The 13,562-nt window shown below is 35.1% G+C and overlaps 1 protein-coding gene across 3 annotated transcripts; it reads right to left on the reverse strand.

The window, feature by feature from the left end:
- Positions 1–1,026: 1,026 nt before the first annotated feature.
- LOC111379916 (protein GDAP2 homolog) lies at positions 1,027–10,646 on the reverse strand. 3 transcript variants are annotated; one of them, XM_023003361.1, is made up of 15 exons: positions 10,534–10,646; positions 9,585–10,079; positions 7,251–7,328; positions 6,958–7,013; positions 5,572–5,691; positions 5,403–5,473; positions 5,050–5,143; positions 4,682–4,909; positions 3,628–3,882; positions 2,775–2,883; positions 2,567–2,634; positions 1,977–2,046; positions 1,803–1,877; positions 1,613–1,704; positions 1,027–1,375 (listed from the first exon to the last, which is right to left on the reverse strand). In XM_023003361.1, exons 2-15 carry the CDS (start codon positions 9,894–9,896, stop codon positions 1,300–1,302), a joined length of 1,704 nt encoding a protein of 567 aa, XP_022859129.1. In that variant the 5' UTR covers positions 9,897–10,079; positions 10,534–10,646; the 3' UTR covers positions 1,027–1,299. The 3 variants fall into 3 exon arrangements, with proteins under 3 accessions (XP_022859129.1, XP_022859130.1, XP_022859128.1); XM_023003362.1 differs by having other exon boundaries at positions 3,628–3,879; positions 9,585–9,975; positions 10,534–10,642; XM_023003360.1 differs by having other exon boundaries at positions 9,585–9,975; positions 10,534–10,642.
- Positions 10,647–13,562: the final 2,916 nt, after the last annotated feature.

The following is a 13,562-nucleotide window of genomic DNA, read 5'->3' on the forward strand; positions in this document are numbered from 1 at the left end:
AAAAAAGTGAAATGATAAAAAAAAAAATTATTTTATAACAATATTTGTAAACAATGAATTTTATTTTTTCTTTCTCCTTTTGCTGCTTGTATTTATTTTTAGTATGTAGTAGTTTATGAGTAATACTATTTAGCCGAGATCATAATCCGAGTCTATATGGTGCTAATGTGTCATTAAATGATAAATCAAATAAAATAAGTCATTTAATTTCACCTTTCATAGACTGTAGATATAACCCCAACGGAGTTGAGTAGCATTATTCTTAGTTTACAAGTTTATGTAAACTAGTTTTGTAAATAATCAATCACCATATGCAAAAAACATTAGAAATCAAGAAAACCCATTTTACTCAAGAAACCTTTGAAAAGATCCACAATTTTCCAAGTATTCTTTGTATGGATGCAGCAGGTGACAGTTCAGCTAATTTGCAAGGACAGTTGAACAAATGTAGAGATTTCCCACAGTTGTGAGAGAGAGATGGTGTTGCCGGGTTGAAGAAATTGCCCCTAAAAAAGTGTCTGCACCAGCAACAAATGCATGGTCGACAGCAAAATAATGATTTTCATCCATGAACGAACTCGCATGTACCTAAAATGAAACTTCGAGTATCTCATCGTCCAAAAATAACATTCTCCAAACTACATGAAATGGAAAAATGGTTGTAATCACTAGCAGATCCAGGATGAGAGGTGAGCATAGACAGACGCTCGAGCAGCCGCCTAATATAAGACAAAAAAAAAAAAAATTCCGACGGATCCAACACCCGACAAGCACCGATATTTGTATAGATATATATATACATGTACCAGCATAGCCTCCATGCATACATTGGCAGGAAATAATAAAATAGGACAAGGGACGATTACGCACAAAACTATGATATTGGATGAAAATCATCTAGAAGAACAAATTATGCACTACAACAATATGTTAAGGACACCAGTGCAAAAAAACAAAATAATAATAATAAAGAACAGGGACTGAGATTACACAGACGCCATATATTAGGGATCGTTTGCACAAAAATACCAGAAAAATACTAAATTACTAATAGCTTAGTGTCGACAACGATACATACAACAAATATCAATAAATGAAAAATAAGAAATATATTTCCATCATACATCACAAATCCAAGAACATCCTTCAAACACAGGAAAAGATGGAGAATAATACACAATAAAAACCAATTACAACCTGATCCTGTTAACAGTAAATGAAATGCACGAAAAGAACAGTGCTAACCACATACTCGGTTTCTGGGCAGAAAAGCTGAATTTCAGACAACTGCTTTCATATTTATGGTCTTCGATAGACATATTTTGTCCTTGGATCGACAATAAGGCCCTTCCCTCCATTTACTTCTAAATCATGCCTGCATCAATGTTATTTAGGGATAAGTTAAAAGGGCTTTCCAATTTTCAGGAGACGAAATTTGATATCATGCCACTGTATGAATTCATAGGGACGAGCACGGAAACAGCAAAGGTCATATCAGCTGCTAGTAACAAACATGGCCATTGTAAATCCTCACTGCCTAATGGCAATACAAATTGCGTACATTATTAAAACAAACAATAAAAACGATTAATCAGAAGTGTGAAAACTCAACTGGAAGACAAAATCTGGAATAGTTAATTGCTCACGGGGGACATATTTGAATAGTTGTAGAAGACGATCAACGTATATCACCTTCTTCCACACCTAAAATCAGTTATCAAAAGTTCAATAAGCTATGGAGAAAGACACAAAGTTACTCAAAATTTAGATTTGCTATATTTTTTTACTGGGATCGGTCATACCACATCATCCACAAACATTTGCAGTGCAAGAATTGCAGATTTCAGACCAAAGGTTGGATGGAGTACATAAATAGCCTACAAGATGAAAAGAGAGAGTAATTAACAAAAGATGCGTAACAGCACAGATAATAGGCCATATTGTGGTGGTTGTAGGAAGAATCTTGCACGGCATACATGCAAATTGTGCTGGTGTTTTCGGCCAAGTATTTGCTGTAATCTCTTCATCCATCCCAGATCTGGTCGCCTGTTACACAAATCAGAAATATAAGTGGAGCCAAACTTGATAATATCTGGTAAGAATCTTCACACCCAAAGCATCTCTGGTAAGCACAAAAATTTTACTTACAAATTTGCTTACAAGTAAACAAATCTGTTTCACAGCAGTAAGTTTTAATTTTGTTTAAAAGCTTAAATAATCAAGTTACTGATTAGACAGCAAGGAAGATTTACTTTTTGAAAAAATTAACTTATCCAACCATGTTTGCAAACAAAAACGTTACTTAATGTAACTTCTTTTTAAGCTAAGCCAAACATGTACCATCTGTTAAAAACAGACTAAATTATGGAGGGTGAGTCAAAAAACTTTATTTAGTGCCAGCCATAACAGCACAAAAATTCATCCATCTTTCTTTTAACTTAAAAGTCTTTTTCCAGATTGCACAAATGAATTAGAGAAAAATTATTGGTTTTTAGATCAAATAACCAATGACCAGAATAGGGAAAATGATGTTAAGGGCAAAAGATAGCGAGGAAAATTAACTCACGCCTGTAATGATGCTGCGGAGTGGAAATAGACAATAGAATACGGCTTCTGTATCAAGGGCTCAAACTCCTGAAAATGCAATACTAAATATAATTATCTGCTGCAATAGCATGAGTACAGGTTCAACTAAAAACGGGAGGAAGGCCATGAAGCATTAAACAGCATAAGCAGTACATACATTGAAATTATGAAAAATTTATTGCATTCACCTTTACTGCATACAGCACAAAACGCTCTAGATCAAGACATCTAAGCAGAAAATGTGCTCCCACAACCACCATCACTGGACGACCTTTACTGTCAACCCCACCTCGGTAGCTGAAACAGAAATAAGTGGTATTTGGAAATCAATACAATTAATTTACTGTTGCTTATTCATAAAAAAACAAACAGAAATGAAGAAAATAATACAATTAATTTACTGTTGCTTATTCATAAAAAAACAAACAGAAATGAAGAAAATATTTCAAACTTTTGGACGACAAAGTTCAAGTGCAGAAGGCAATCTTCTCCAAGATTACTACGGAAAATCCACCTATTTTTAGAATCATGAAGCAGTCCTCAAGCAGCCCCACAAAAGTGATTAAACTTCGCAAGTGTTGCAGATTTACACGAGTGGAGGGCTTCATGAAAATTCCGTAACTTAGGAAGAAAAGAAAAGCAGCCTACAAGCTCTACAAGATTTTGCTACACATATCTGAGTTTAGCCAGTTACCTGTATCCTAAAGTAACAATAAGATATAGCACATAAAAAATCACATTCTCAGCACAAAAATAGACCACAAGTATTAAAAATAGTTTCCTTCAAAAACTTCATATCAGCAAAACTGATTAGCACATTGAAGATAAAATCGGCATCTAGTTTAATATTTTACAATTAGCAAATTGTGCCATATGATGGTGACAAAGATGGAAGTCAGAGACTGCAGGAGTCAAAAATTATATGTTTAAGGATAAAAAGTACAAGTTTTAAGAAGATATTGGACTCAATGCATCGAGGAAACAAGGGAAAAATTAAGTTCATTGCTTACAAAACACAAACAGAGTACATAGCTGGCTTACATAATTTTCATTTCAGCAATTTCAGAAAGATTAAGTGAATTTGCTTTAGCTAGATATCGTGAATGAAGCGAATATTCTTCAGCAGCAGATAGAGGAGGGCCCCCAAGGTCACCATATCCAAGCATTTTAGCAAAATTCCAACTATTTCGTGCTTGCGCAGCCTTTTCCCAACGTTCTTTGCGTCGCTGATCTGGATCTTTGATAAGGGACATAAATGCAGGATCAAGATATGCATCCAAGTATGATGAGTTCCTGCTGAATGAGAAAAACAGTAAGGTCATTCCAACTATCAGTGGATTTCATAATATGTATAAACAAAGAGAAGCTTCTACACCAGAGCTCTACAATTGACAATTGAACATGTGGAATTTGGAAACTTAATCACCGAGAAATAGATAAATTATGCATTACACAATGAATGAAATAAGAACGCAACATCAGGTTGAATTCAGTGTCATGAAACAAGGAAACTTCAGTGTTGTTTTGATACGAAATGTTAGCAAGGCCCATAGGAAATCACTCTGAACTACACACGCAGAGGGGGAGGGAGAGAGAGAGGCAAGCTGGGTTAGATGCAGGCTGGGTTCATTCAAACTCCATCAACAAATTTGCCTCCATGAATCCCGATATATCTTTTACATTCCACTGAAAATTCTTACTTGTATCCATCTCAAAGGATGGTGGCCAGTCACAAAATAAGATAAGTTTCACTTATGCCAAATGAGTAATTTCTCAGAAAAGATGAAAATATGCTCATGAACAATAAATGAAAGGGAGGCACATAAAATAACCGCAATGGTATCTGAAGACTGGGCATCACTTGGTACTTACAGAGTAGGAAAAATGCAAATGTTCTACCGAATGCCATGCAATCCCATTTTTGGTTTCTTTCTTGATGCCAGACCACATTCAAATTTAGAACAAAGCCATATGTGGACAGTTTCACAAACGAATTGGGGCAGGACCAATGACGGTTAAACTATAACTTCTGCATTGCTCGGACCAATTAATGATACAAAATGAAGAGGTGGGAGAGGAATTTTAGGTCACTAACCGTCTCGTCAAAGCAACGTCGCTGACTGGAATAATATCACCAGCTGGAAGATCAGCAGAGGCTTGGGAAAATCTCAGGCCAGCCTTCTTAACATTGGGCAATGGCTTTATTCTGATTTTCCGTTCATCTATGACTGTCTCACCATTTTCATCTCCAACATCTGCAGGAAGTTTTGAAATAGCCACCTCCTCCTCAAGTTTATCCCGAGGAAAGTAAAGTGGAAGCAATCTATATAGAGAAGTAATAAATGATTGTCCAATTTAAAACAAATTATTTTATTCATAATTAAAGCTAACAAATCTCAAAACCATAAACTGTTTTGGAGTTATATTTAACACATACATCCCCAGTAAAGTCAGTTGACTTACCTTTTATATATCTCAGTATCAGATGCTGTTTCAATGCAAAAAACAACTGCTTGGATTTTGTCTTTCTGTTTCTCAAGGAAACGTCTTACGGTTCCTACCAAATCAAATAAAAGTTAGACCTGAGGAAAGGAAGAAAAATGGAAATGGGAAATCATCACGTACATGCCCAGAAACATGAATTAGACATAAAAGAAAACCTTAAGAAAAATTTATAACTAGTGATAAAGCTTTATGCAGGTAGATGGAGGGGTCTATTCAGATACACAAACATGAAATATAACTTTAAGAAAGTATAAATCAATTAAGAAACAAAGAATGTCAGTTGAATGCACAAATAACAAAAAAGTTCTTACTTATTGCCACATGAGCAGCGGGTTCTCGAGGATAATTTTTGGCTTCAGTATATATACACCCCATTGCAATGCTGCATTTGTATTGTACAAGAGTGTTGAGTCAAGATTTCCTACAGATTGACATGGGAAGAATACTATTTAAATGGATACAGTGTATCTATTAAACCACCTCTGCAGACCATTTTCAATGAGAAGTTCAAGGCAAGACCGATAGCAGTGGCTCAGAGCATTCTCTGCAGCAGTATGATATTTTACTGCATACTTAGGACCAACAGTATGTATAACCCTCCTGCAAATTACAAGAAATACCAGTGTTAACTTAAATGTTATCGACTACATAATGATAAGAAATGCTGAAGTGTCGTTGCACTCATCAAAAGAAAAATAAATTAACGATGGACTAAATTCCATTCCAAAAAAGAAAGAAGTTAATAGGTCTTTTTAAAACTTTTATCCAACTTGAGTCAAGTTTCTCAAAGATTCAAATGAGATTAGAAGTAAAGCTTCCCCATTCCGAACCAAGAATGTTGAACTGAGTAATGCAGGGTCCAAATAAAATTTTACATATGATACCTAGCTTCTGGGTTATTAAACAAACACAAATTACAGGCATCAGGATAAAAGTTCCAGCTTTCTCTATCCATTAATTTTAAAAAATCTCCTATCAATTGCTACAAACTGATAACTTATGACATGAATACTTCATTGAAAGTGAATAGAGGTGCACTACCAGTTTCTTTTTCTCACTGAATCCCACACAGATTTAACTAACAGAAACGATATTCTTAGTTTCTACATCACAATAACACTAAAGTACGAGTAAAAACTTTGACATATGATAAGCATTTGCCAAATATATTCAGGTTTAATGCCCCAACTTCTCTAGCAAGCCGACGCGTTACTAATAATTCATCCTTGAACATTTATGACCTCACCATGGTCTATTGTTTAGACTGATGAAGTTGTAAAAAAATATTTGTTTTACAGAAATAACTAGACAAGCTTTTACAAAAGTGCAGTGAGGTGAATTTAATGAAAACCAATTAGGTGTTTCATTTCCAACCAGTGGCAGTAAAGCCAAAATTTATTTGATCCACAAAATGGAAATGAAAATTAATCTAGATTTGAAATTCAGTGACACACACATGCATCATGTCAGAATTTCAGGACTTAAATCAACTTATAAGGTGGTCATTTAATTTAGAACCTAGTTGGTCACTGCACCCAAATACAATCTGGTGCAGTGCTCAAAAGAGACATAACTAATGGCACAGGTCTCAGATCGATACAAAACCAATTTCTGTCGTTAGATAACTCGAAGAACTATCCAACCTAACTGGTCTTGATCAATAACCCCAAGAATGTAAATGATTAATAACAAACTTAACGATTGCAATGATTAGTCTTCATCAGAATATGTATAATGTATTAATGTTAGTAGTATATTATCATTGAAAACATTCAACATATATTTATTGGCTCTCGAAACACAAGTAATGAAGCAACCACAGATAGACATGGGCATAGCACTTAATGAACCAACTGATCTACGCACCTTGCAGGAAGGTCATACGCATTAGTAACTTTTGCCATCCCTGTTCGGCAGCCACCCTGTAAAGACGAGGCATACTTGCAGCATTAGTTCAGATTTGGACATAAAACTTCCAAGTCTTCTATTTTAAGGAGTGAAATAGCAGGTCAAATTCGTCAATTACTGCAATATTGTAAACTAGTAGTTGCATAACTTTATAACCAAAATGCATATTACTAATACTTTCGAAAAACGTTACATGCTTCCAGAATACAAATGGTGCAGAACTAAAATGTGAGCATGTTTATGTAGCTTACTAATGTAGCACATTCTTCTGCAAGACCAGGTCCAGCTGCAGCATGCAAACCAGGACTGCCGTGTGCTTCATCTAAGTTCTGTCATAAAACATGAATATTCAGGAGAAGTAGCCATCTCCAAAACATCTGGTTTGAAGCATTAAAATATTGGGGGTGGAAGGATCTCAAACACCCACTTGGTCAAAATGAAACTAAATTGGCTTCAGAGCTAAAGTGTATTTAACTGGATCACATGATTCAGATCAATGTTTGCACAATCAAGGGCCTGCTTGGGAGTTTCAGGGTAGCGTTTATGAGCGTTTTTTAAGTACTGGTTTTCGGCATTTATGAGTGAATCGGTGTTGGGTCGTTTTCAATAGCAGTTTTCAAAACACTCCAACCCATGCTTGGGAGTTTATTATCCAACAGTTCTGAAAGATGTATTAAAAAATAAAATTACATATATACCCATGTTATATGATTGCAATAAATCTTAGTTGGTATATTCTTCTTTTAGTTTACCTCTTTTCAACCCATGTTAAGTTGATTTCATGATCATCCAGAAAAATATAGGCTACCTAATTTTGCGTTTTTTCCTTATTTTGCAGCAAGGTCAACCTTCTATTTTCATCTTAAATCTAATATAAAGAAAAAGGAATCTACTCTACATTGTTTCTGGACTTCACTTTTGTGATTTTCATATGATAGCATGCCAAAGGAAGTCCTTAAATGATCCATGCATATCTTCTTATACTCAGAGAAGCTGTCAAAAGCAAAAAATAGTTCAAAACCAGACGAAGAGGATGTAGTTGCAACAAAAAGTTCAAAGCAAAGTAAAAGTTCGTCAACTCTCACTGAGAAGAAAGGTCGGATAAGAAATTTCAGTTTGTTTGATTTATTAGAAAAATGACTGTCATAACTAAAATTGAAAAGCTCAATGAAGGGTTCAGTTTCCTCGGAATCATCCCCCAGCATTTTTGCACCATTTCCTTCACAAATTTGACGTTCTTGTTCTGAACACAGGAAATCACTGGCATAAGTTAAGATTTTTGGAAGGAATGGCGTATTAAGATTTTTTTATTTTATTTTATTTTTTGGAATAAGTTATGGTAGATTTGTTAATAATTATTTTATAGAGGGTAAAGGGCGAAAATTTAAGAAATGACCAAAACCCGCCGATTTGGTGGGTTGAGAGAAACGAACAAAATTACACTACATGGGTGTTCAAAAAAACTCTCAAGCACCGATTTTTCCAACCCTTCATAAACTGAGCCCCCCCCCAAAACCGGTCAAAAAAAAAAAAACTACCAAGCAGGCCCTAATATTTCACTGGGATAAACAAAAAGCAGGTATTGCATGCAGTGGTGGAGGGGCAAAACTTAACTATGGAAAAAAAATTTCAAACACCAAACATAAAAAAAATAAATTAAATAAATAAATAAATAAAATTCAGATTCCAGTGGCATTTGATTTCATTGAAAAAGCATCTAGCTCATCACAACGGTCAAAATCAGATAGCATGCATCAACATAGACTCTCTTGATCACTAGAAGACAAGCATTCTAGATCATTTTCCAAATTTGATGCACTAACGCCGCATTTGTTCAACAAGTAAAAACCCAATTTTGAAGCCTATTTGGAAAAATTTAACTACTTCTGGTCAAGTAAGAGTTAACGAACATTAAGATCACAGGCCAGTAAAGTGCAGACTCATACTGTTTCCGAATTAGCATAATAGGATAGATTTTAAAGCCGCACCAGCCGTGAAATATAAAATGTAAAGAATGTAAGAATAGTCCCCCAACCATGGCCCACCGGATTCCGTCTCAAGCCCCGACATGGTCCCTGTGGGATATAGCGACTATTGCACCACACCTATTAGTACCAAAATTCAACTTACGTATCCCTTGGTCTTGGGTTTGAACCGCTAGAGACGCTAAACAAATCCACACTGGGGCCCAACACCCAATGGACAGTACGTATGGTGCAATACAGACCGATCCCTCATGAACCATGTGGAACATGCTCAGGGATTTATCATTACATAGGAGGCACGAAATATATTTAAGACCACTCATCTACAAGGACAAACAATATCAGGGCAAGAACAGCACACATTCTTGCATTTCAATAAATAAAAGGTCAATCCAATAATATCACTGGTTCTCACAAACACGAGTATTAAAATAAAGCAGGGAATCGTGATCCCTCTAAAACAAAGTTACGAGAACAAGCATGCATGCACAAACATGCAAATGCTCCATTAAGAAAGTGTAACGGAAAGAATCATCACAATAAATGCACTCATGCTATTAAATATAACCCAGTGCAGCATTTGTCGAATTAACTGCTCACCTCATTTGTCGAATTAACTACAGCATCCACCTCAAGATTCCACGGGTTTCCCCTCCAAAGGTATAGCTTCGAGTTGATTTCGTAGTCCACAGGAAATCTAGAAACCATCCCATTTCCACTACTGCTTCCCTCAGAAACAGATGCTAGCGGGTCTGGAAAATGTGAGTTTTGGAAAGCAGGATCTTCATTCTCGTACAAGTTTCTATACTCCGCATCACTCCAACGGGGAACTTGGTCGAGTGTCACAACAGAATCTCCACTATCTGTTGGTAATCCACCTCGGGTAGTGGTCGCAGCCCCAGGGCGGTACATATTTATGACTCCAGATTCAAATCTTCACTAACTTGCCCCTTCAGCTAATAATAAATAACATATACCTTATGCACCCCAACTATCACCAAATTTGGAGAAACGCATTGAAATGTCAGTTTCAATAATGCGCCACAAAATAGTCTATCAGGAAAAGATTTAGTACTCCAGAAGTAAACAGAAATTCTGATACAAAACATAAGACTCAGTTAACATTAGAATCATCACTGAACTATACATATTCATCCAATCAAAATCTTTCAATTAACTAAGACATTAATTTTCAATCAAAATGATATCTTTTTGCATAACTGGTTCAAGAGGTATTCTCAATTGCAGCTGATAAGCATCCTTTAAACACGATTCAAGTACTCTAAGTTTTGTATCATTTCAAGCAACAACGATCAGAGCATAAACAAGACTCGTTAGAATTTTGAACTTTACAGATTAACACAAACAATTAAACAATAAAAATACAGAATCATAAACGAATAGATGTACTTGCATACAAAAAACCATAATAAAAGCTTGGACATAAATGAACGAAATTGATTGAAATTTGACAAAAATTTCCATTTTTTGGCATACATATAAAGCAAATACATCTCTATATATATATATGTTCTGAATGTGCAAATACCCGATAGTAGAATCGAGATTTGGGGAAGAAGCGCAAAGAGTTTGAGAGAGATTGATTTCAATGATTTGGCGATAGACGAGGCTGCTATTTCTCCATTTTTATTTTTATTTTTGTTGGAATTTTTTCTAAGGTTTTAGAGTTGAGTTGTCGAGAATATCCTTCAGTTTTTAAGTGTATTACATTTTCATCACGCACGTATGCCTTTGTTTAAACCCCATTTTTTCAACAAAAATGCTATTCTGCCAAGGTCGTTTATACAAATGACCCTAGCAAAATAGAACGATCTTTTTTTCAAAAATTCATTTTTAAAGAAAATTATTTTTAACTAAACATTCTCCAATAAAATAATATGGCACGTAACTCGAAAAATTTTTATTACTTTATAACCACGCATTTTTCAAAAATTAATTATTCAAAAATACATTCTCTTTTCAAAATGGGGGCTCAAACAAAGAGACGTGACATTTTTCTTCCCTTTTGGTGAGGATTAAAATTAGATTCTTAATAGATTATGATAAAAGTTTTTGAAACGTGTGATAATTATGAGACTCATGAAAGATGTGGTTAATATTAATTGTTTAATTTTAGCTTAAATTAAAATCATATTTTAATCCGTATCAAACAAGCTTTTCTTTCTATTTCAACATTCTTTTCAGTAATTTTAGGTATCCCAAATTAGGCTTGTCGAATTTTGGGAACTAAATATCACTTCGATCAGATAAATGAACTCGCGGTATTTTGTAACATTAACGTCTTAACTAGTTTCCTTTTATAGTCACAGCATAAATAAAATGACAAATTATGGAATTTAAATTTTTTAAGGACGGAAGGAAAAATGTAAATTTATTTACAATGCATGGAGTGTTATATGGGATGTGCCGAACTTCTCATCTTGCCTATTGTCTGATGAGTCAGTCAAGTACTGACTCGCTCGACAAAAGTATAGCTTGCCTCACCCCACAAGGCACAAGCTCGTTCCTTAGTAGGGACAAGTCACTATTTTTTCTCTAATTAAACTTGCATATTTACCTCTATATGGCAACTCGACTTGCAAATAATTGCTCATCTCGTTGTTGGGATGAGTCGAGCTGACAAGAGAAACTTTCCATTTAACACTCGTATGTAGAAGGCTATCATTTATCCATTAATGCCTCAACGCCTCACATCTTACTAATCTTAATTTTTTAGGTTGTAACTATGATGCCTCTAGATTTGTAAATCGCGATCGTAATTTTAGCTCATTGTCATTATGTGTCACATGAATCACTATTCATGGATCGAGAATGAGATATCGGGGCAATTAGGTATTTTGATATGAAAAATTCTGGTTTGGGAATTCGATTTTTAAATTTGATACTTTCTTCTTTTTTATGTTTTATATTGGTTTCTTTGCGGTGGTTTTTGTGGATGCAAAGAGTAGGTGGTGGTTGAAGATGATGGCTATGAAGGTGATTTAGGGTTTAGAAGTGGTGCTATATTATGGTGGCATGGTGATTTATACTTTGGAGGTTTGTGGTCATGGCGGAAGCGATGGTGGTTTGGTTGTAACAATAAGTATGGGAATAGGCAAAAGTAGTGTAATAATTGCTATTATAAGTGGTAGAGTCGTGATCGATGATTGTGTAACACCGAATGTTAACAACGATGTTGGCATCAACTGTCACTATCTTGATGGAAATAGGAGGTAAGGTGTGGATAAACATGTTGTATTATTAATGCTCATATTAGTGACGATGGTGAAAATACAATGGTGAAACGCGTAATAATATTATAAAATGTAACGTATTGTGTTACAAAATTTTGTTGAAAATGTTAAAATAATAATAAACACTATTTTAAGAATTAAAAAAAAAGAAAAAAAAAGAGAGATTAGTAAAAAATTTTTAAGTTACTTGTCAATTGTTTCCCTAAATTTTAATGAAACCAGTCCAACATCTTGTTCGAGCCCATCGTCACGACGGGCCAATAGACGGCAAAAGTATGTTGGACCCTCCCGTACCTAATCCCTGGAGCTGTCCAACCCATGGTCCTTGGAATATCTACATGAATTTGAATGAATGAGGATTGGGAAAAGAATTACCAACCGATAAATTTCAAAGGGAAAAATTTTATAAGTATCACACATTTCAAAAATCAAGAAAATAAGTTTCAAACTTCCAAAATCAAATTTTTATTAAAATTTATTTATGATTTCATTAATTAATTAATTTACTTATTAATTAAATATATTAAAGTCTCAAATATATGAATTTGGTCACAAATTAACGATTTAGTAAGTTACATATTATTTTTCGATCACATATAAAAAAAAAAGTTATGTCACAAATTATTTTACGGTTACAATTCAAAAATTTTATAGATCACAATTTGTTCATCGATCACAAGTCAAAAAATTTATAAGTCACAATTTATTAGTTGGCCACAAATCAAAAATATAATAAGTTACGATTTATTATATAGTCACAAATTATCAAATTATTAATCACGAATTAACAATGTTTTAGGTCATATATTATTTTTTGGTCACAAGTTACCGTTTTTATTGGTTACATATTATTTATTGGTCACAGATTAACCAATTTAATGTTCACAGTTAACCAAATCACTCGTGACCACCGCCAACACTCGTGGCCACCACCTCACCAACTGCTTCGCCACTAAAACTGCCGCAGCTAAAACCACTACCATCCTAACCCATCCCATCTCATTGTAATCGCTGCAGACCACTACCATCGCTGCCACGACCATCGCACCCAACATACCCTCCGCCACCACTAGATCCAACATACCCTTAGGTAACAGAGCCACTATCACCCAAACATCACGACCATGAGCAGCACTACCACCACCCGCAACCATTGTCCCAACACCATACAAAACCATCAACGTCATCAACTCCACCACCACCCAAACTTCAATCAAACCAATGTGACCCCCAAAACCACCATCTCTACCACCATCGAACATCACTACCACCAACCAAACTCCACTTAAACCACTATGACCCCCCCCCCCAAACCCCCCACCCC

The sequence above is a fragment of the Olea europaea genome, unplaced genomic scaffold (genome assembly GCF_002742605.1).
Source record: "Olea europaea var. sylvestris unplaced genomic scaffold, O_europaea_v1 scaffold2062, whole genome shotgun sequence".
Taxonomy (NCBI): Eukaryota; Viridiplantae; Streptophyta; class Magnoliopsida; order Lamiales; family Oleaceae; genus Olea; species Olea europaea.